At 37.9% G+C, this 24,481-nt stretch overlaps 1 protein-coding gene across 1 annotated transcript; it reads left to right on the top strand.

Moving 5' to 3' along the window:
* The first annotated feature begins 584 nt into the window (after positions 1-584).
* LOC148014171 (uncharacterized) lies at positions 585-3,615 on the top strand. Its single transcript, XM_087666899.1, has 2 exons — positions 585-744; positions 1,819-3,615. Exon 2 carries the CDS (start codon positions 1,883-1,885, stop codon positions 3,554-3,556), a length of 1,674 nt encoding a protein of 557 aa, XP_087523025.1. The 5' UTR covers positions 585-744; positions 1,819-1,882; the 3' UTR covers positions 3,557-3,615.
* Positions 3,616-24,481: the final 20,866 nt, after the last annotated feature.

Genomic DNA, 24,481 nt, shown 5'->3' with positions numbered 1-24,481 from the left:
TTGTATGTATGATGTGAGAGAAAGATAGAGAGACGTGGAAAGTCTTTAATGACTGCTCTCAATTCACTAGATGTAGGTGAGTCACCGATATTTAACTCCTAAGAAAATCTTACGTTTGCCATGTTACCAGCATCAGGTTTGGGGGTAGCCTAGAGAAATCCCAAAATAAAAGATAGTATAGATATAGATGTCGAAACTACTTGAAGGGGCTAGAACTATATGAATGCTAAAAGTAATAAGGCTGGGTTCAAACCAGTCTGGCAGCAGAAGATGCAATTTTTTTGGCCGTCCGGGTCTTCATTTACACGATGGGGGAAACAATCGAAGTTTGTGATGAGGTGGTGTGGTTACTTCAGGAAAGAGAGGTCCCGTATTGGTTGCGCATGAGTTCAAGCCTCATTATGGGTGACCTCTTTTGTCTTATATTATAGCAGGCAGCAGCAAAAGCTTCCGAGGGGGGGAGGTTGCCCAAGGGAGCTGCCTTGCGGAATTTCTAGCAACCAACAGAATTTTGCCACGTGGAATTCTGTCAGCCTTTTTTCCCTGCCACCGCCTAGTGTGAACCCAGCCTAAGTCGGGGGCAGGCTAGGCTAGTGGGAACCTTCCTTGACATCATCGCGTTGTCGTTGTCCTCTCTCTCTCTCTCTCTCTCTCTCTCTCTACCCCCGTATGCCTTATTGTAAAACCACTTCCTTCATTTCGCCTGATTCTCGAACATGGTCGTCGTTCTTCGTCCTCTTCCAGGTAAGCACCTCTATCTCTCTCTCTCTCTGTCTTTCACTGTCTGGCTTTCTAGGGTTTTCTTCTGCGCAGAGAGAGAGAGAGAGAGAGAGAGAGGAGTTTCGATTGCTCCGGACTTTTGAGCTGCATAGCTCTATCAGTGTAAGGGAGACTTAAGTGTGAGCGATCGCGACCAAAAGCTTTGATCAGCGCAATCAGTCGTGCTCTACTTGCACAGACGTTTCTTAAGTGCAGACGTCGTTGTGGCATCTAAGGATCCTAGACTTGTGTGTGTTGAACTTGTATGTAAAAGGGGTTCGTTTCTGTGATTTCGAGACACGACAGACATTTGTAGCACGGTCACAGCCACAGATGACTTGAACAAGCATTCTCAGCTGGATTGTATAAGTGCAAAGCAACCGATGAGGGACATAGGTTGAGCAAACAATAGGATGAGCAAAGGCCATCTAAACATTTCCTTCTGGGAATTGTAGAACCTATACTGGTTTATGATGTCAAAGTCAAGATAATTATGCAACAGTGCCAGAGTTCTGACATGATATATGATTTGTTGTTAAGAGGAGTCTGCATTGGGCCCAATGTGTTCATTTGCTTGGATGAATGCCTGGTTGCAGTAATCTGATGGGTGGATAAGAAATGCGGCCTACGACTCATGTCATCTTCACCTCCCTTGTTAGCTATGGATTCACACTTCATAACTTATGTTTGTCCTTCGTATGGTTAATAACTTACTCATATCGGTTCTATGTGTGGATTAGTCCTTAAATGCCTCATGAAATGCATTTTATAGGTAGTTGTAAAAACATGACCCAAAGAGGCAATTGGTGTCATTCTTGTTTTTTGGATCAGCTGCTCTGATGTTCATGACGTGCATATGGTGGATTATTATCATAATATATCAGATTATATAGTTGGCGCCATCATTCGTTATGTTTCTACTCTATTTTCAACATGTTCCTTATGTTTTAATTGTATAGATTTGTGTATTGTTCTCGAATTCCAAAAACAGAAAGATCATATTTCGGGTCTATGTTTAATTAAGACTTCCTGATGATACTGTTAGTTTTATACATGCAGGCACCACTTGAAAGCAACATTGAAGTCAATCTATGCACATAACATTCTTGATTGATGTGCATCCATGGCACGAGAAACGCACAGGGCCCAGTTGGAAATTTATGATGTACTGGGAATGTGTGCACAGGCTGTTTTGTCATTCAGGTCAAGTATCCCCCTGGTTCTGACGCTTGCATTAGTTTCGTCCATCTATGAGACTGCAGTGGAGCGCTCTTCTCTACTCTCTGGCATTTCTTTCTCGGCACAGAACTCCAATTTCTCCTTCCAGTTTTCCTTTGACCCAAAACCACCTGTGAAAAGTCCACAAGGTGATTTGACGAACATTAGGGCAGAGCCTTTGCCTGAGGGAGAGTCTTGGTTTTCTCGACTGTTGGCTTCATTTCTACCAGAGGAGCATAAAGCAGTTGAAATAAGGGAGGACCTCAAGGGAAGAGTTGAATCTGAGGCATCTGGTTTGGCAGTTGATAAAAGGGAGCACCTTGACGGGGGAATTGTTGAATCTGAGCCATCCAATTTAGCTGTTGATGACATCAAGGCTTCTGATACAGAATCTAGGACTACCTCTGCAGCTGACATCACAGAGGCTGTGATTGAGAAAGATGAGGTGCTCCTAACCAAAGACAAGAATCATAATTCTGAAGAAGGGGGCGGTACAAGTAAAGAAGTTGAACTGGCAAGTTCTGACGCAGAAGAAAGTCAGCTTGAGCAGCCACCCCACCATTTTGATCCTGAAGATGCAAGTACAGAAAAATGGGTGCAGAGCAGTGAGGAAAAGTATGGCAAGGGTGATCTGGAGAAGGTACCTGCAAAGGAAGAAGCAGACAATGATGACCCCAGTTTGCCGCGGCTGGTGATACAAACAGTTTCAAATGAGACTAAAAAACCAATACCAGATTTCATGGTTGATACAATGGATTTGGCCTTTTTTACTGGTAGGCTATTAGGTGGACGGGGTCTTGACCAAGGAGCTATGCCTCATGGTGGTATGACTATGCTTCTTATGTTTTTCCTTGTAGCTATAGCAATGGCCATCTTTCTGGCTGTTGTTGGCTTTCAGCATGCTGCTGTAATGGGATCAGTGGCATACAGTGTTGTAACTACACACATGGGTAAAAGAGCTCCTTTCAGGAAAGCGATAAAATCTGGTTTTAAAGCAGGTGTAACACGACTTATGTGGTTGGCAATATTGCATGCAACATTCAGGGGTCTTCAGAGCCTTTTCTTCATGAAGACATTGTTTGGTGGAGTGATGGAGATGGACCAGGTAGAGCAACTGGTTGTGAGGCTGGCAGCTACTCCATTTGCTTTTCTTGCACCTTTCATGGATGTGGATGCGAGCAGTGTTAGTATGGCTCTCCGCATAGGGTTGTTTGTTGGGTTTGACTATGTATTTGATGGGATAGCATACTGCCTCTATGTTGTTGCTTGTTGGGTGACTATAATGGAGAGAGAATACTGGGGCCTGCGAGCTTTTTCACGAAGTTGGAACCTGGTAAAATGTATGGATACACAAGCCTTCGTAATTCGGTTTCTGGAAGCTGTAGTTTGTGGGACTACCTGTAGGTGGTTACTTCAGCAAGTGATTGGCCAATTTCTTGCAGCATTTGTCATCTCCACAGCTCAGGTGTATTTTCTTGTTCTATGGTTGATCTTCTACTTATCAGCTCGATCTAAATTAGATGGGTCCTCACACTTTTCATACAGGACTCTTGAGGACTTTTTGGACAGGTTTAAGTAAGCTACGATACTTTGTAAGAGTAATAAAATTTTGTGAGCTAGTTTTGAGCTGACACATTCTGAGAGTTCCATTTTTGTTTGATAAGCATCATTTACAAAAATTATTAGTTTGGATTATAATGGACTTCTAGCAATTGCTGAGTCACACTGTAGCATGTAGTCTTTGAATTTCTTTCATTCAGGTTGCATTTCACCTTATCTGTGACTGTTTCAAAGGGTTAGAAAAGTTACATGCAGTTTGCATTATGTTGAAACTCAAAACAAGTCTATTGAATGACACAAGTATCTTGATAGTCATCCGTTGCACCCGGTAGACCTGCATGAAGCTCTCATGCTGAACATCAGTAAGACCCTGTTTCTGTCTATGTTTCCATGCACCTACATACTTCTCTCTCCATCTGTTGAGCAAGTGTTGAATGTCATGAGAGGCTGACTATATAAATGGTACCCATCTATTTTCAGACCGCGAATGATATTTTGAGAGGTGGTTTGAGGTTCCCTGCGAGTCTTTGTTGGTTTGCACTAATGTCTTCTTCCTGTGAACAACCACAAACTTCTTAGCTAGTGGTTTCTTGGCATTCTTTGTCATGGGTTCCTGGGTGGCTTAGGAGGTGGTGGTGTTTTGGTCTTGGGTTCAGTTTTTTGTTATTTAAAGTTGCTTCTACTGAACTAGCTACTTTGGTTATTAAACCAATTGTATACCATCCCTTCTAGCTTTGCAATATTGATTGGGTCTATTCAAGGCTGAATTTATCTCCCTCCATCTTTTTCAGAAGGTTTATTTTAGAACAGAGAGATGTTTAGGGTTGTATGTTATAGGAAACATTCATGTTCCATGTAGATACTAGGTTGGGAAGAGATTGCATTAGTTTGTCAATTGTGCATGTGCTAAGAGTTCTAGACCTAGACATGCATGTGGTGTGCAAACTATCTATAAACTAATTCATTTATCTTCTTAATGTTTCTCCCTGTTTGTCAACTAAATTCATACACTCAATTGCATAATTGACCATTTTTCAACTGGAATACTACTTACAAGACACTTACCCAAAGTATAGGTTGGAAGATTCTAAAAATATCCCAATGATTCAGCTAACTCAAGACACAAAAGACCCAATGCTCACAAAAATCTAGGTTTAATGTCAAGTAGATTGCAAAAATTAGAGAAAATACTCCCAAATCACCAGGGGCAGGTTAATAAATGATAAATTGAATCCATTTTAGTTACATTTTGGTGAACTCTTATTTGAAGCATTGGAAAATTTCTTATAAATTCAACTCAAAGGTTTCGGTATCATCTCTCATGAAGATAATGAGTGAACACTAGAAACACCTATATAAGATTTGGGATTTATGCAAGATGTGAAAATTATATATTTCGTAAGTGAAATTCCAAAAACTTATTGATATAGAATACAAAGTGCAAGCTACCTATTCAAAACTAAGAAAGATGGCACAACTCCAATACATATGTGAATCACAACAAAAGCTTAGCTAAGTTAGATTGTAGTTAGAATGGAAAGACAAACCCCACCACACACACTTGGAACTTTGATTTCATGAGTGTATTGGGTATTTTGGCAATGAGAGAAACTTTTAACATTGTTAAAGGGGAAAGGGGCACTATTCCCAATTGGTGCTTTGATTGAATATGAAGTTAAGAACTTACAAAGACTTAAAGTCTCTTGCAAAATGTTTTCTCACCACCTCCTAATTTTGCTAGCAAAAGCAAGAGAACAAATCATGTCAATCTCAAAAACTGAATCATCATATAAGAATGATTCATTCCAACTCCAAGCTTGTACAAAAAGAGCCCATGCCCAATCTATAAAGCTATAAACAATGGAAAGGTACACTAGGGAAAACTACTTGTAGAATGGCATGTGATCACAATGATTAATACTATGAATACTTTTAAAAATATATTCTAAAAGAGCATGGATTAGAATTGCTCTTCATCATCGAATCTCCATGATTTTCTTCCTAGCAGGATCTATTACACTTTGCAATACTAGGGGGTGCAAACTTGGCTAGTTAACTAAAAACTCGATAATTTAGGGAGAAATCCAATCACAAATGTACTAATAGCAATTTGAAAATGACACAAGAAAAGATGTAGGCAAGCTAGTGGGTACTTTGAGATAATGTTTAATGTTTTGTAAAGCATTAGGTTAATCTAGAAAAACCACTAATCAAAGACTTCCCACCTTTCTTACTCAAAATCATGTGAAAGGTAAAGGCACAACCATGGGGTTCAATATCAAACACGTGTATCATTAGAAACCCACAATACAAATGATTAAGTTTGAAAGATCGAATGGTTTTTAGATCTCGTGAGCAAGAAGGGATTTTGGGATCAAACTATTATTGTCTACTTCCATTTTGTATTTCACATCTTGTTGGAGATACCTCTTTGAAGAGGTCAATACCCTTTGCAAAATGTCTATATGGGAAAAATATAATGAGGTTAGAGGGATGGTGGGGTGTTTGCATAGTACCTAAACAACTAGGTGGACTAGGAAATCCTAATATGGAAGAATAAGCTAGCAAACTTATTTTTAAGTGCATGCCTCACAATGGCTTAAAAAGAACTAGAGCCTTCAGTGAGCTTTGATTTCATAGAAATAAGGATTGATCTCAAATCGTAAGGTGCTCAAGATGGAGACCTTAAGTGATTGTGTTGTTCTATTTAGCCCAATGCATGTTACCCCCATCAAAAAACAACTCTCCAATAAAATATGACTTACTTGGAATAGAGAAAAGATACATAAAACTTGAGTTTAGAAAAAATATATAGGTTGGGATCAAATGCATTATATTCTCCTTTACGAAAAGTCTAAATTATCCAAATAGATCTAGGTGCATAAGAAGGCCATAGGCTATTGGGGAGGCATCTTGTAAGGCCAAAATAAAGATTGATTCTCATGCCAAATAACTATGGAAAACTCTTTATTTCTAGATAAGATATTGATTGGTGGTCAACAGGACCAAACTAGAGCCTTTTAATAAACTCAATATAATGGAGCCCCCCCAACTAAGGTGGTCCCAACAATCTTCTTATCCCTAGAGCTCGTGTATTCACAAGGTGGCTACCAAACAATAACAAGTGGCACAATGATATATTTGAAAAATTTGTACCCAACTCATCACCAATATTTGGACGAATACTACATTATTCAAAGTTCTTTGATGGTCTCTATATTAAGGCTATTTAGGATAACGAAAAAGATTTGTATCAATGAGCAAGATTGCTCTTTAGGATTTGTTTAAGGTCTTAGATTTGGAAAGTCCATTTTTTGCCCCTTCAAAGAGGTCAATACCCTTTGCAAAATATTTATATGGGAAAAAAATAATGAGGTTACAAGAATGGCTAAAGTCTCATGGAGCCTCAGTGGTAAGAGGAGGGTGACTCCAAATGTATCAAAATACCTCAAGGGAAAATTTTCAAAGTAATGTTAATATAAGGTGTCCAAGCCTCCATGGTAAGAGGAAGATGACTCTAAACCTATCTCTAAAGAAGTATTTCAAAATGAGAATTGGAAGAAAGCCAAATATGACTTGGTAGATTATTGTATGGCAACTTTTTAAAAGAAAATTTCAAAATAAAATCAAAGAAGATTTGACTAATCCTAAAGTAGAATGGCAATGGAAATTTGGAGAGAGAACATCACGTTTGAAACATCCCAATGTTGTAGACCTTTAGGTACTTTCCTGGAGGTATCTTACTCTCAAGAAGCTAAGGTCTATAAATTAGCATAATTGAAGTAGGAGAAAATTAGAGATATTGGCATATAGTGAGCTTCACAATTATGTTTGTTTTTGAGAGAACTTCACAATAAAGATGAAGATTGATGATGACTTTGAACATGTGAAGAGTGGGATGAGTGGCCTAAGAAGAGACACTTTGGTCACTCTTTATATTTAGTATGTTTGAAAGTTGTACCAAAAACACGATGCCATCTAGCTATTGAATTATAGGCATTCTTAAATATTATGCTTGTGTTTATTTGCATTGCATGTATTCTTGCCCTATGTCACTATGAAAAAAATCCATATGAGGTAGAAGGGCCATACTAACTACATTGAACTTTTGTTGTTGTGCTCTTAATCTTGGAAGATGAAAATGGTAGTTTGATTATGTAAGGATGAGTGGCATGTTATGATGATGCTCCAAACAAAACTTAAACCTCCGAATGCCTAGATGGAGAAGATCAAAGCAAGATTTGGCCACGAATTTAAGAAATGTGGTGCTAATAGTAATAATCAACACCCCTCAAGAAGTTCTACTTGTGAAAAGGAGATCTTATAGGATTTGAATTAGGTACACCACCCAAAAGCTAAAAGATGTGAGTATTTTGAGGATAATAAATTTATTTTCCCCCTCATCCTACCCAAATAATAAACGATAACTTGGTTAGCTCACATAACTTGCCATCTTGCTACAAAGGACAATTATATTTGTCCTTCAGAATAATTAGCTCCATCAATGGTGGTAGGTCATGCAACACCTTAAAGAGAACCATGCTCTCACTCTCACTTCTCCCTTGATGTTGCCTAGATGCAAGACAAGATGTGAGTTGTCAACACACACAATAGCCACAACCTATCATTACAAAGTGGTTGGGCTTTAGCTCAATAAATAGCTCATAAAAAGCCTTCCAGGTTTTTTCTTATTGGAATTCCTTTTCCAAAACTTCAAGGATGTATATTCAAGCAACAACACATTATTTCAATTTGGATTTTTCTAAACTCAAAATGTATGCCAATGGCTTGTATCTTTCAAAACATTTTGTTACACATAGCAACCACAATATGGTGAAATCGTCATTGTGAAATAATTGGCACACATGTATCAATTTACATTGAGATCAAACCTTGTTGTATGAGGACTTTGATTCAATAAAAATGTGGAAATTTAGGTGTCCTTGTATTCCTCTAAAGTGGTGAATGTCACTCCTATATATGTTAAATTTCATACTTCATTCAAACGACATAAGTAAGTGATTGGATGGGGGAGACTATCAATCATGTTAATGGCTAGCCATTTGAGGCCATGCTTGAAATGACTTAGCTCAAACAATAGTATTTTGAGCAAGCATCTTTATTTCTTCTCCAATGGACAAATACAATACAAAGAGCTTGGCAATAAATTATAGGGCAAGTAGAAAATATGGGATTGTAGGTCTTTTACCTCTTCATGTTAAGCTAATATTGATTTTTTCATCTTATTAGAGCTTTGTGCTCAAGCATTCTCCTCCTTGATTAGAATCTATGTTTCTCAAAGTACTCCTAGCCAAAGAACTCCACAAGTAACAAAGCCTATTGTATTTGGCCTTTATTTTACGAACAATTCCAATATGAATTGCATCTTATTGATCTAAGAGAAAATCTTGATTTATGAAGTGTCACTTGTTTTCTAGACTCACTATCTCTTGCCTAGTCCAAGTCACCATCTTCCACCAAGGTTTTGCTTGATTTATTAGTGATGTCATAATCCAATGTACACTTTTTTAGAATTGCATCCTTGCTTTCCAATGGTTCTTTTGGGGCTTATTTAGGAAATGTGTAGAACTCTAATTGCATTTGATAATGCCTACTATTGCACAAAAGGGATGACTACCAACAAGGTTCTAAGATTGCTCCATGTTTATGTGTCATGACACATCCCTTCATGAAAGTTTTTTCCATTGATGGGACCACTTCCTTTCAGTTTTTTTATCTCAAATGCCTTTAGAATCTCCTTGAATTCATCTTAGGGATTCATCGAGATGAAGATTGTTTTCTTAAGCAACCTCAACATCCTAGCATAACTACATAGCCCCAACTTTTGACTACCAACAACATTCTAAGATTGCTCAATGTTTATGTGTCATGACACATCCCTTCATGAAAGTCTTTCCCTTGATGGGACCACTTCCTTTCAGTTTTTTATCTCAAATGCCTACAGAATCTCCTTGAATTCATCTTAGGGATTCATCGAGATGAAGATTGTTTTCTTAAGCAACCTGAGTATCCAAGCATAACTACACAGCCCCAACTTTTTCGTTTCTTAAAAACTTTCTTATTTGTTTGTAACATCTATGATCAAGTCATCAATATACACAACTACTAGTACCTTCTTGTCATTCTGCATAAACATGTACAAGTTATCATCTATAGTACTACTAATGATCATTCTATCCTTTGGTGCCATTCCTTGGACCTGTTTCAACCCATCTGATGCCATTGTACACATGCATCTTGTTCTCAACATGAGATGCTAATGTATAGTCCTTGGGGTGTTGCTTCAAGTTTGTATATTTTATATTGATTTGAATAATCAACTTTAACCACTTCTTACAAATAGACAAGGCTCAAATTGAACAAATTTAGTGGCCATCCTTGTCCTAGGTGCAAATGTGGCCTTCTGTGTATGAATAGCCTCATGTTTGTCTTCTTGAATCAAAGTTGGATTCTTCTCATAAAAAGTTGCTTGGAATCTCTTCTCTTACTCATGTGCCTCCATAGTGTAGGTGCAGAGTGTGGGTTACGATATAATCCACATAAACTTCTAGTCTAACACAAACTTGTGGATGTTGTAAACCCTTTGTGGTAATATTATGAGTGACGACAAATGGATGTTGTAAACCATCTCTACGTCTTCTCATGCATGTGTAATGCTTTATGTATATGCTTGTGTGTGTGTGTGTGTACATTGTGCCTTCCTTCATGGTTGGTTTTCACACTTATTGTACTTTTCCATACAGCGATAAGATACATTGGTGTAGGAAACAATTATCCTACTTTAATTTACCCACTTCATATGTGGCGTTTGATTGACTAGAGGTTGGCTACTAGACTATAGGGTTAGAGTGAGATTGAGGAGACCTTGCAATATTACTAATGGTGTGCCCCTTGCTAGTTTTCCAAATGGCATTAGATCTTGGATGTACATGCTAATGTTGGAGAAAATATCTCTATTCTTATTATGTTGATGTTTTTTGTCCACACCTCATGGGATCTCTCTCTCTAGCTTGACAAAATATTGGTAATGATGTGCTCCTTGCTAATTTTCTCAATGACATCAGATTTTGGATGTACATGCTACTATTGGAGAAAATCCCTATATTCTTATCATGTTTATGTTTTTGTCCAAACCTCATGGGATCTCTCTCTCCCTCCCTCCCTCTCTCTCTCTCTCTCTCTCTCTCTCTCTCTCTCTCTCTCTCTCTCTCTCTCTCTCTCTCTCTCTCTCTCTCTCTCTCTCTCTCTCTCTCTCTCTCTCTCTCTCTCTCTCTCTCTCTCTCTCTCTCTCTCTCTCTCTCTCTCTCTCTCTCTCTCTCTCTCTCTCTCTCTCTCTCTCTCTCTCTCTCTCTCTCTCTCTCTCTCTCTCTCTCTCTCTCTCTCTCTCTCTCTCTCTCTCTCTCTCAATCGTAATATTGGTAATGATGTGCACCTTAGTAGTTTTCTCAATGGCATCTCCCCTTTCCTCACAAGAATTGCAACAAAGGAAATAACCACGCTTTTCTCTCCTAGTACACATTTTAACCAGATGATTTTGATATGTAGCATCCAAATGTTATCCTAGCTTTACTACATCTTTTCATATACAACCTTCTTTTGAGATAATTGCTTTTAAGTCTCAATGAAATATTAGATCTAACATCTAATTGAAGGTAGGCCAACAAGTTAAATTGAATTGGAATTTGGAAGATAGTACTAGGAAGAGAATGCATATATGTAGGTCAAGCATGGATGGCATTGAATTTGGTCAAGTTGGGTACAAAGGTGAGCCAAGGTTCCCCATAATTGATCAATCTATCAAAGCTTGATGAGAACTACATGAACCAATTCTAGAACCATGGTAGGTTTGTCACATGAGTGTTCGTGGAAATATTCATGTTTTCTAGCCACAATTGAAGCATTCCTAGGAATTATGTCATTAGTTTTTGATGCACTTAAACCTAGAAACTTAGCCTATCAAAGAAATCAATCCAAGCCCTATTATTTGAAAATTTGTAAAGGGGATCAAGATGTATATTTGTAATCGGGTTGATGGTGAAAGTGATGTTGCACACAAGAGGCCTATTTTGAGAGCACAAAGATGAGAGGGTAGCAACACACACACACACACGCATGCACACACACACACACAGATTAAATGATAAAGGCTTAACTTTAGCCTTAAGACTTTGAAGGCTTTTTCAATCAACTCAAAAGCCCTGCCTTAGATTTAGATGTAATAAAACCCCCACCTTATAGTTTGCTCAAGAATTAGCAAGGTTTGTGTGAGAATGGATTTTGAATTTTCTTACAATTTTTAATTTAGTTTTTGAACCTTGTCGACCAAGCCACACACAAGTGCATGCATTGGCCACTCAGGGGGTTCACTATATGTATATTCTGATATCACCTATGTTCAAGGCCTATTTATAAATATCCTTATCTATGATTTTTTAGTGAATAAAACACAACCATTTTTATAGAATTTGTAAATAAGCCCTATATATTATACCCTTCTATATGTAAAAGATATATAAAAATGGTATTTTAAAAATCTATTATTTTGAACCCACGTGATGTATACATATATCCATGAGTGACCCCCCCAAGATTGGCCATTGCTACCACCACAAACAAAGCATGCTCTACATTGCCTTATCAGCCGCATTTCGAGCTCGTTGGAGGAGGAAAATGCACATGTAGGCCTCAAAGATGCAGGGTCTCTAGAAAGCAAGTCAAGAGAGAGGAGAGAGAAAGAGGTAGATCTAATGAAACACAAGAAGAGATGCTTTGAATTTACTACACAACACTAAGAAATACTCAGAGTACAATCTTTATCAATTTCTTTGAGCCCAAAACACAAATCTCATATGAAAAAGTCCTAGATGTTAGCTGTCCACTTCATCCATGCACTTCCATGACTCAAGAGTGGTTGAAACTAGCTTCGAACTCTGCTTAGCCCTCCACTTCGTTCAAGTGTAATGTTGCTCAAGAGTGATCGTAACTAAGCCCTTAAGTTAACTCTATTCAAATCACATCGAAACATCATGCATTTTTTCTGACATGAGATAAAACTCAATTTTCCAACAATGTCGAAGGGCAATTGCACTAATCTACAAAACCATAGATGATAAGGAGCAAGGAAAGATGGAAGAAAGTTCGCAATCGGTACCTAGTGGAAATCCTTGTGAAGGCTAGAAGCCAAAAGAAACTTTGAGAGAGAACTTTTAGATCAATATACAATAGTCAAGTAAGGCAATATTGCAACAATCAAACACCAAAAATCCAATAGCTTATAGCCTTGCCCTCTCTCTTATCATGTTAACTCATCTTTCTAGATATGGTTTTTCCTTCTTATTGGATGTTGATAGTGACATAGGATCGAAGAAAGAAAGAGATATAATAACTCATGTTTGGGCAAGAAGGTGCAGCAGGGAAGAAAGGAAAGAATCTATGGCTAGTTTGTACAACACTCTAGAAAGGAGTTAAAAAGCTTTAATATTAAGGACACAAGGATTCAATCTTGAGATAACACATAGGGGAGGAATATAAAGAGATAACTTCATCATCTTCTCATGGCTTCAATTTTCCCGCATCTCCTCTTGAACTTCTCCTCCTTCTCGACAACTTCACTATTACTTATAAATGCTTAGTTTCAAGATATTCCATGAATAAGACATTGAAAATGTAGTAGTTGATCAGCAGGACTACAATTGAGCATTATGATCACCATTATGATCATATTTTCTCATGCACTATCCAACCTACATAGAAACTAGTTCTAGTAGACAGCCTTTCTTTGTTACAAGTAAACACTCCTTTAGTGGCAAGCTTAAGCTCCAAGGCATCATCAAACCCTCTGCATTTGAATATATGCCTGAATTATTGACTTGCATTTTGTCAACCCATTTGTGTCAACCATGTCAACTAGCATGTTGATATCCAACCTTTCAGGAGTATCTACCACTCTAAACCTATAGCCACCATCCAAGTAGCATTGCACTTCCTTGATCATTTGTTCTCAACGTGCTTGTTGTAAAGTATGAAGCCACCAATAATTAACCCTTCTTTTTCCTCTCCAAATCACACACGTTAGCTATAAAGACCGAGGATTGTTCAACGTGAGAAGCCGTTAATCAACTCCAATTGCAACACAATTCACTAGATGTCATCATCCACTACGATGCCCTTGTTCCCCAGCTCACTATCTCCCCCTCTCATGCAATAAACCCTTGACAATAACGATGTCCCCCTTTTTCATGTAGCCCTCTCTCTTCTCCTTCACTCCTTTTCCATGAAGCTAGCCAAGTTTTCTCATAATACCCCTCCTAAGGCTATTCTTAGCTTTTTCTAGGAATAGCTAAACTTTTTTTAAAGCATTGTCATCCAAAGAGATAAATAAAAGAATATATTTCTTCCACACACACACACACACACATGTGTGTGTGTATATATATATGTATGTGTGTTTCTTTTGACACACTAATCCATAAGCGCATGAGAATATGAGCCTATAGAATACAAGAATGCATCCTTTACTATCTCACACCCTTTTATAGCATCCAAGCTTTGTACCTTGAAGTTGAGCCCGAGCTTATCACACTCACTATTTTCATATGGTGGATGATTGTCCTTATGACATTCTCCCCTTCTAAATCTACACATCCCCTAGATATGCCACACTATATAGCCACCCGGTCATACACCCATATGATCTTATCTCACCAAACATGTGCATAAACAACCATCCGCTAAGATCAAATACCCAAGTCATGAATATAATCCAACATGCATAGCAAAACCAATCTTGCCCACCTGGATCATAAAGCATTATAAGAGCATGACTTCCCTCTATCAACATACCCTCTACAAATAAATCTATGAACTCAATTGATCCTCCGAAATTGAATGTCAAACTCAAATCCTATTGCTTCATTGTAAATTCAATAACATCGCGTGCATAAACCCTTTCAATCTCTTCCTCGTCAACATGTACCTCAAAGCAGTCACTCCCATCCCTAAGAAACCTCAAAGAAGCACTCTCTTGAAAATATAGCTCTTCATGTGATGCTAGAACATGATATCTAACTTCATCTTCTTTGCCTTGCATGGATGGAGCAACCATTTACACATCCTCATACTTACTCAAAGCATAGATTTCCTTAGCATCCTCAACTTTCATAGCATCATCCCTCTCTTGCTCAATAGCATCAACACACCTTATTGGAATTTTCATTAGGTGTGGTACCATTGACTTCAAAAGACAATAGATCCTCATTTGTATCCACAACATTTATAACATCATCCACTTTTTTAATCAAGGCATTTATGTCCTAAATACCCTCCTACATATGAAATATCATAGTAGCATCCTCAATCAAAACCTCAACTTTTGCATGACTCTCAAGCACTATGTCTGTATCTGCAATGATAGGCAATACATCCATAACTACATGTTAGATAATATATAAGTATCCCTAGGCAAAACCTTAGCATAATGAATTATCCCTAGCTCTATGTCAACATCCATGGTATCCTCTAATTCTTCACCATCTAGTAGTGGAAACTCTGATAATCCAATAGCCAAGTCACAATATGTATATAAACTTTAGCTTTTTAAGCACATATACACTCTTTGTAGCCTTTAAGAGCATGCTTATAGTCATCCCAAGTTATGTCATTATGTCTGTCATCATAACTGCTGAGCTTGTGCCTTAAACCTAACTTCATCAATGCATTCAAAACATTTAATCCTGTAATCCTTTGGGATATTAGACTACTACATTCTCTCATCAAAAACTCTAAGGTAGCCAGATACATCCTATCCAACAAACAAATCCACTTCCTCTACAATCAGTTGAAGTGCGTCTGCTCTACCAAATCCTCCATTCTTGCTCAGTCATTTTATATTCCTACATATGTGTATCTTGATGCAATATCTGCATTTGTATTGCCTCCATAAATACTTGAGCTACTCATACCTTGCAGTCCATATCCAAATCTTTTCACTCGACTACCTGTAAATGGTTTTCTAATAATTGCATTTGCTTCCTACTACATTCCATGATAAAATCCTTGTCAATATCATAATTCTTGTAGTCTCCCATCATGCAATCCCAACACATCATTTCACGTTGAATTTATCAATATATTGGAATGAGCAAGGGAGAAGGTCTATCATAGGGTATGAGACAAAAGGGTCTAGAGAGAGTGAGACAAGGAACATGAAGAAAGAAAGAGTATTAAGTGTTTAGATGAAATGAAAGACAATGATAGAGGCACAATCCAATGGTTCTATTCCATGTATGGTCTATCCTGTGACATGTATTAAGATCTCTGTTGTACATAGTTCAAAATCAAAGATATGCACCTCATAGATCTATATATACATCCAAATCTTTATAGTAGATGATGCATATTAATGCTAGAAACTGATATCAAGCATCAAAATCCATCAAAACCACTATTCATCCATTATGGGGCTTCAAAAACGACTTCAGCCCTATATGACAGTTTGATTACAGTAAGAAGAAAACACTCCCTCCTTGCTACCCATAAATACATTCTAAACATGAGTTTTGATGATACATGAGCCTTCTCTAGTGTTAGAGAGTCTAATTCCATCAACCAATGCATCCAAAATTCTATTTGAAACTCATAAGCTTCATGGACAGCATGCTACCCTATTTTTTGCTATTCTAGACAACAAAGACACTTCAAATTCACTCCTAAAACCCTCATTCAAGTCCTTTTATCATAGGATTTGATGGCTTCCCTTTTGCCATGTCTTGGGAGGTTCCTGTTGAGCATAAGAAACATACATCTCTCCTTTCCAACCTCTCCACGTTTTTTCCACAAGCAAGCTCCAAAAATTGCGCTAGTTTTTTTCCTTTCTAACTATCCACACTAGCTTCACACAAAAGTCCCACTTTTCTCCTTCTTACCCTTTGCATATCCATATGTGTGAAAACTTTTACCTTGTCCCATGAGTAGTGGACATTATCTTGGGCACTCACTTATTATTGACACTTTTGTTTCTAACCATTTACAACCTTGCAAAGTACATAGTCACACTAACTTAATAGGTATATTATATGTAAACTTCATCTTACAACATTTGACAAGCCCGAACTTTCACTCATACTCCCATATAGTCTTAAAGGCATAATCAACTTTCGTTTTCCTTACCAAACATTGGTCATGACACATAGATAAAATCATAGTATTTCTATATAATCTATAAGTTTTATTGAATGAACACGTTTTTATTATCCACATAATTGCTACCTTACACATGTTTTATGTGGTAGCAGGGGGTTGTTGATTGTAAGATAAGGACAATGGAGATGTTTTCATGGCAATGGCATGTGGACCAATACAATAACATGCTCACTCACAACCTACAAAGAAATTGTATGTGCTACCAAAAGAGGAACTTTAGACTTCACAATGTAATAATGGATGGAAATGATATACCTCATGTTGCATTGTTGGCTTGAACTTGAACTATTTTCAAAACTTACATCCCCTCAACTCTCCAGCCTAATAACACCCTCTTAGGTATTTGCATTTAGCCATAAAGCCTTGCCTCATAAAGTTTGGCCTTACTAAGACCATCCATAGCACCGCACCACCCAAGGCATCTTCACCAACTCATGTGGCTTCAATATGTAATATTTCTACGTCTGATTGTTGCTATGGTTAGTAGATCATCATGGGTTTGGAGATCCAAACTCTATTCTCAACTCAGTTTGCATATTCAATGATTTTACTCACGCTTTGCTCAAATAGAGTGAGCATGGGTATTGAAGTCTTGCTGGAACCATACATGTATGATGCACGTGAGGTATGGTGGAAATGTTCAATGTACGAGAAAAGAGCACATTAGCTTGAAGGTAGTGACACTCAAGATAAGGGCTGAATAAGTTGCAAGAAACAAGGGCAAATGAGGGTGGCAAAAGTAGAGCAACAATAGGACACAACTTTTTATGTAACTATGTAAGTACTAAAGTTGTTGATCAGTAGATTGTTTAAATGTAGGCAATTGTAGGAGGTGATCAATTTTTGTGCTATTTGAAAATGATGCATCTATTTGTTTTATGGTGCAAAGGCATTAATCAATGTATAGACATCTCCTATCTTAGTATGTGTGCTTTTTGTAAGAATCTAGAGTCTAGCATGAAAATCTATATGTGCCATAACTTATCATGCAACCATGCAAGTTGCTGCAATAATATATAGTATTGGTTTTCTCCATGCAATGGGTTAAATGAAGACAATACGGTTTTTCCTTTCCGTATTGATTTTCCACAATATTGATGCCCCTAAGTTACCACACTTAATAGAAATTTAGGCATGTTAAGAGTCAATTACAAACCTAAGACGAGTGGTGGAGGAATGATATAATTTACACTATAATTTTCTATATTGGGGATATACATTTGTAGGTTCAAGATATGAAGTATCATGTAATTTGTTTACAATTGCCACATATGAAATCTATCTACATCGAGAATATTAGGTAATAATCAAGCCATTGTTTTATAAAAGTAATCAATCAGTACCATTTTTAGGACACCTAACTCTGTGCGCACGTGCATGTGTGTGTGTGTGTGTGTGTGTGTGTGTGTGTGTGTGTGTGTGTGTGTGTGTGTGTGTGTGTGTGTGTGTGTGTGTGTGTGTGTGTGTGTGTGTGTGTGTGTGTGTGTGTGTGTGTGTGTGTGTGTGTGTGTGTGTGTGTGTGTGTGTGTGTGTGTGTGTGTGTGTGTGTGTGTGTGTGTGTGTGTGTGTGTGTGTGTGTGTGTGTGTGTGTGTGTGTGTGTGTGTGTGTGTGTGTGTGTGTGTGTGTGTGTGTGTGTGTGTGTGTGTGTGTGTGTGTGTGTCCTTGGGTACATAGCTGCACACACTTACACATCATTGCACACATATACAAAAATGCACATGCCCCTCCTCCCCCCCCCCCCCCCCCACACCCCCGTTTCTTTCACACAACTGCACATGTATATGTACATATTTACACACACATATATGCTCTCTCTCACAAACACACGCAAATACATGTACATGAAGATGCAACATATACTAGACATATAAAGTTGGTGGATGAGTGCAATGGGGGTGTTTTCTCTCCAATGGGAAGTGGTGATAAAGGGCAATAGGAGTCATAGCATGCATGTAGCAGGAGCTACTAGTAGTGGACTAACACAATGCACCCCCCCCCCCCCCAACACACCTTCACCCACCCACTTGTGCATGTGTTGACATAGACAAAAAGATGCGCACCCATGGCACCCGTGCAAATCCCTAACCCTCCAATTGAAACTTTAGGCATGCGTCTTTTAGCAAAACCGTGGGCCCCATAACACTAACCTACCCCTAATCTTATACCAAATACAAATATTTTCTTCTCACACACATATACATGTAAACACACATGCACATACACATCCACACTCGTGCACACTCACACATGCGAGCATGCACATACATGTGCACATGCAAGCATGCACGTGCACGCATGCACACACACACACACACACACACACACACAATTATGTACACTCACAACACCCATGCAAAACCCTAACCCCCCAATCAAACTTTAGGTGTGTTTCCCTCACACAAACTTTTGAGCTCCATAATACTAGCTTCCCCCCACTCTTATGCTGAATATACCATTTTCTTGGCATTTTTTATAAATAAAATAAAACACAATTTAATTTGTGAATGCTTCAATTCCCTGGCTACATTGGTGCTTAAACATACATCATGCTGACTAATGAGAAATCCATCTATCATTAGCTCCATTGAGAGGTTTATAACATGATAGAAAGTGTTATGCATGGGGCAAGGAGCAAGACGACTATCATACCTACTCTACCCTATTGTAGTTCCTCTCATTTCTCCTCTTTGCTCTGATGTCATTAATATATATATATATATATATATATATATATATATAGGACACATTACACTTCTCCATCCTGCCTTCTCACTCATCACCTTCAATACCATGATGGTTGGAGGATATTCATGATATAAGCCCCATTTTTCTACCATTACTAATGATCTAGTTATTCTTTTATGTGGATCGGACCATGCATTAACAATGGAACATGCATGCCATGGTGCTAATATAGGGAGGTTGTATGCAAGTGTCTTGACTAATGAGGTGATCTAGTGATGCCTTCTTTGAGGTGAAATCATGTAGATGCACTTTTTTAGTTCTTTTGAGAAGCAATCAAGTCGATGGTGATCTCAAAATGCCTTCTTTGAGATGAAACCACGTAGATGCACTTTTTTAGTTCTTTATGTGGATTGGACCATGCATTAACAATGGAACATGCATGCCATGGTGCTAATATAGGGAGGTTGTATGCAAGTGTCTTAACTAAAGAGGTGATCTAGTGATGCCTTCTTTGAGATGAAACCATGTAGATGCACTTTTTTAGTTCTTTTGAGAAGCAATCAAGTCTACGTGACCATCATCAAAGGTGAGAGTGTTAGCCTATGAATATCATGATTTTATCATGATTAAGCCTTTATGTAATGTTTCATTATTGGATTGGTATAGTAGCATTTGTTCCTTTTTCATAATCAAACCTCTTCAATGCTTTGGATGTTTGTATATCCCAAATCTTCATTACATAAGTAATAAAATGACCTAGAGATCCCCCCCCCCCCCCGCAAAAAAAGAAAAAAGAAAAGAAAAAAAGAAATCCCTCTCCTTCCCTCCCCTCCTTAATCCTTATGTCCACTCCCTTCCCCAATTGAAACCTTGGGCCACTCTCCCTACCCTCCCCCTCTCACAAAGAGTAAGAGGGCTTGATGTGTGCTCTTTTGCAAGAGTGTTATGTGTGGGATATGTGCATGCACATAAGTGTCAAACACTAAAAGCATTTAGCATACTATAATTTCTCATATGAATGAGAGAGAGAGAGAGAGAGAGAGAGAGAGAGAGAGAGCATTGGGCATTTCTAAGTTAGCACACAAAAAGAAACTTTAACATGCACTTTACACACATATATTTCCATACACTAAACTATGACACACACTCATGTGCCTACACATCCATTGGCACATATGGACAACAACAACTGTACACCTATGTGTAAACTATTTGGCATGAGGGAAATGGAAGATGCCATGCTACCACCCCATGATAGATATGAACCACACACCCTTGACATGTAGTACTGTGAAGTGGCCCAATATTCCTTGTGCAGAAAGTGTGCAAGGGACACTAGTAAATACTAAGGGGATGAGAAGGCATATGGTTTAGAACCAAACTATACTTTTTTAAGAGAAGGATTTAGTAAGACCAAGATTACCAGTAACAATATGTTGACGTTCTTGGTTTAAAATGTTTAGAATCATAGAGATGATGAAAGCATAAGTGATCATTTCTATCCAAGGAACTTACTTGGGATGTTACAATGATTGTTTAGAGAAGGGAGAAAGGTCCATCCAAAGAAAAGGGATGACCAAATAGAACCAGAAAGCGACACATCTTGAGCAAAATAGTCTCTTAATTGTGGTATTGCAATTTTTTGGTTACACCTTTGTGCTTCAAGTTGGTAGATGCAAAGCTTCTTTGGCAAAAGAATTTGGCTACTATAGAAGTAAAAGAATGCTCTATACTACCATTTTAGAATTTTGTCTCTTTCTAGAACCACATACCTTATAGGTCCATTCTCAATTCAAAATGTTGAGGAAAATTGTTACTAAGGGAAATGAGGAACCTAAAGGTCATAAAGATGCAAAAATTAACCATGGATGTGTGCAATACTTTGGCCACTCATTAAAGGTGCTTATCATGTAGCCATTCATTAAAGGTCATAAAGATGAAAAAAATATCAATGGATGTGTGCATACATTTTTCCATTCATTAAATGTGCTTATCATGTGATTTTGTACAAATGGCTCCATCCTATGGTTTGATCATGCTTTTTGGTTCATAATCCACCATGTCAACGAAATCTTCATTGGACACTTAGTAAGAGCATTTATGATTCTCATTTTCAAATGAAGATGTTGGTCTTACTGACTATGAAGAAACACTCATGTATAGAGACGATAGTCTACTTGCACATTTAAGACTTGGTAATATCAAACTCCTTGATAAATCTACTTCTAGCCAAAGCCAACAATTTGGATGCTACACCACAAGTCAACAAGGTAAGCAAGTCTTCTCAACAAATCTTACCCTTTTGAGGTAGTAGAAGATGACACTTCTCCTCCAAACCAATACATTTTGGAAACAAAAGTCCTACTTTTCAAGAACCAATGGGCTTGGAAAAAGCACCAAGTAATCACTCATTCATTTGTAAGTTTTCTTAATTATAATTAGTGAACAATTTTAGGTTACACAAAGCAAATTTCAAATCGCTAACAAATGCCTCATCTTGCCTTCATTCTATGATCATTATTCTATGTGCCTCATTACTATCTTTGTGGAAGGGAGTAAATTAAGCCATGGGGAGCCTTAAATCAAGTATTTTCTTGCTTATATCTCCAATCTTATTGGACTATTGACTCCACTATGGAGCTAGCTAATAGCATTTTGAGTGCCTCTTTCCTAGACATGAAAAAAGAGTTATGAGTCCATTTCTCTTGCAGGCCTTGAAGGATCAATAAGGATTTTATCTTGGGATTTTCAATTTGTGAATTCCTCTTTCATCTCTTTCCAAGATTGAGCCAAAATTCCCTATTGAATGTATCTTGAGATCTTGGTGCAACATAATAAATCCCCTTTCCTTTGGTCTTGAAGATGTTATTTTTATCAACAATTAGCTCATAGGAAACACTTGACTTAACTAGGTGGGAAGATCACAAAGAAGTTCATGGTGTACCCATGGATTTTCATGCTCACCCCTATAGTGCAACCTTCACCTTTTCTTTTTTGTGTTCACATTTTACCAAATATTAGCAAAAAAAATAACATTGTGACATTTTGAGATGGTTCTTATATTACTTTTGTGATTTTCATGACTTACTCTCAATTAAATTTCCAAATAATTTAATCTTTTTCAACACCACATGATCTCATCACTCTTGTAACAAATTCACAAGGTCACAAAATGGTGTCTACGTACCCATATACACCTCTATCATCAACTTAGAAGTTTTGATATCCAAGAATGGATATTTTAAAAAAATGTTTTGAAATCTATATGGTTTATTCATAGAAGATGTAATAGACCTTCTTGATAGTGTTATAAAGTCATTCTATCACAAATCTCTCACGAATCCATTGTTGCCTTTATACTGCTAGCTCAAATACAATCAAATATGGATTTTAAAAAGCAAGGATATGTAGATGAGTTATGTCCATTCTTAGCAAAATGTTTCTAGGACTAAAATTTGACATCCTTCATCTTAGAGTTCTATGAAGACTCATGGTGCATAAGAGGGACCCAACTTGTGAGTAGGTCAATGCATGTGATACCTACACCCTCCCTAAACTCCCTTCCCAAGTAGGTTAGGTGGGTCTTTCATACACCCATCTTTTATTTTTACATTCAAAATTAGGAGTAAAGGTTAGCAGTAACACTACATCTTGGCTAGGTCTTCTCATAGACCCTTTCATTAATGAATCCCTTTGCAACCCTTTACAAAGAAATGTGTACATTTTGGTATGTTTAAGCTTTAAGGGTTCAGTCTTAGCATGCTATGTGTGTAAGCCATAAAGGGTTAACCTCAATGATTAGGCAATAAATGCTTAGCTGTAGTTTTAAGATTTCAAATTCTTTTTAAATTGAATTTAAAGTCCCAAAGGCAAGTCATTAGATGTGATAAAACCTTGATGTTTAAGCCTTGAAGGCTTTACCTTAGCATTTGGAAGATAAAGCTTTAACCTTTGGGGAAGCTTGAAAAGGCTAATGCATAGTTAAGTTGCTACCATGGAGCATTGTTGAGCATCGTTGCTTTTACTACATGCCTAAAGGCCTAAGCTACCATTGCTAATTAGAATGCAAAGTCTATAACTTGCCTTATCCCATATATATGATGATCATGCTTGGCATTTTTAAGGTTTTGAGCAACACACTAAAGGTTGGAATAAGAGCATTCATAGACCTTCTATACATTAAGCTCTTTAAGGCTCATGCTTTTGAACCCAAGGCTAATGTACTATAGAAACTCAATGTTAAGATTGTTGGGCACAATCCTTATTATTTTAAGGGTACTGCACACTAAGTTTTGTGGCTATCTCTCACCTAGCCAACTTACCCACGAAACCTAATGACAAATCTATGTCTACCATTTGCAACAATAAATCGACTCAAAGCTTAGGGTGTAGTGTGAGTATGCTTACATAGCTTACCTCATTGTAGTTGCAATACCTCAAAGATGATGCTCCACAATCCACACATGTTGCTCCAAGCATACATCCTTACTTCCATTCTCTCACATGCCACATAAGGGAGTTGTAGATTGAGATATAGAGGAGAAGTAGAGAAGGTAGAGGGCTTTTTGTTGCATGTCCCTCGCACTCTCAACCTCACGCACTCACACTCAATACATAACTCACCATGTAGGGATGGAGAAGAAGGGGATAAGAATGGTGTAAACTTCACTCCATGTCTCTCTCTCTTGTAGACTCACTCACACACACACACACACACACACACACACACACACACACACACACACACACACACACACACACACACACACACACACACACACACACACACACACACACACACACACACACACACACACACACACACACACACACACACACACACACTCTTAGTGAGGCAATGGAGTAGCAAGGAGACAAGGAGCTCAAATTTGCACACACACGAATAGCCTTTTCCTTCTCTTTCATCCTTTTTATACATATTTTCTAGGGTTTCTTACCCTTATGGGCATCTCACCCATTTCCATACACTAAGATCTATCATCTCAAATTGTATGCATCGTACATGGCTTAAACCTT

Source organism: Lygodium microphyllum, chromosome 25, assembly GCF_053477565.2.
Source record: "Lygodium microphyllum isolate KBCC chromosome 25, Lygodium_microphyllum_v1.1.10, whole genome shotgun sequence".
Lineage (NCBI taxonomy): Eukaryota > Viridiplantae > Streptophyta > Polypodiopsida > Schizaeales > Lygodiaceae > Lygodium > Lygodium microphyllum.
The sequence above is the reverse complement of the archived record's forward strand: the minus strand, read 5'-3'. Positions and strand labels throughout refer to the sequence as shown.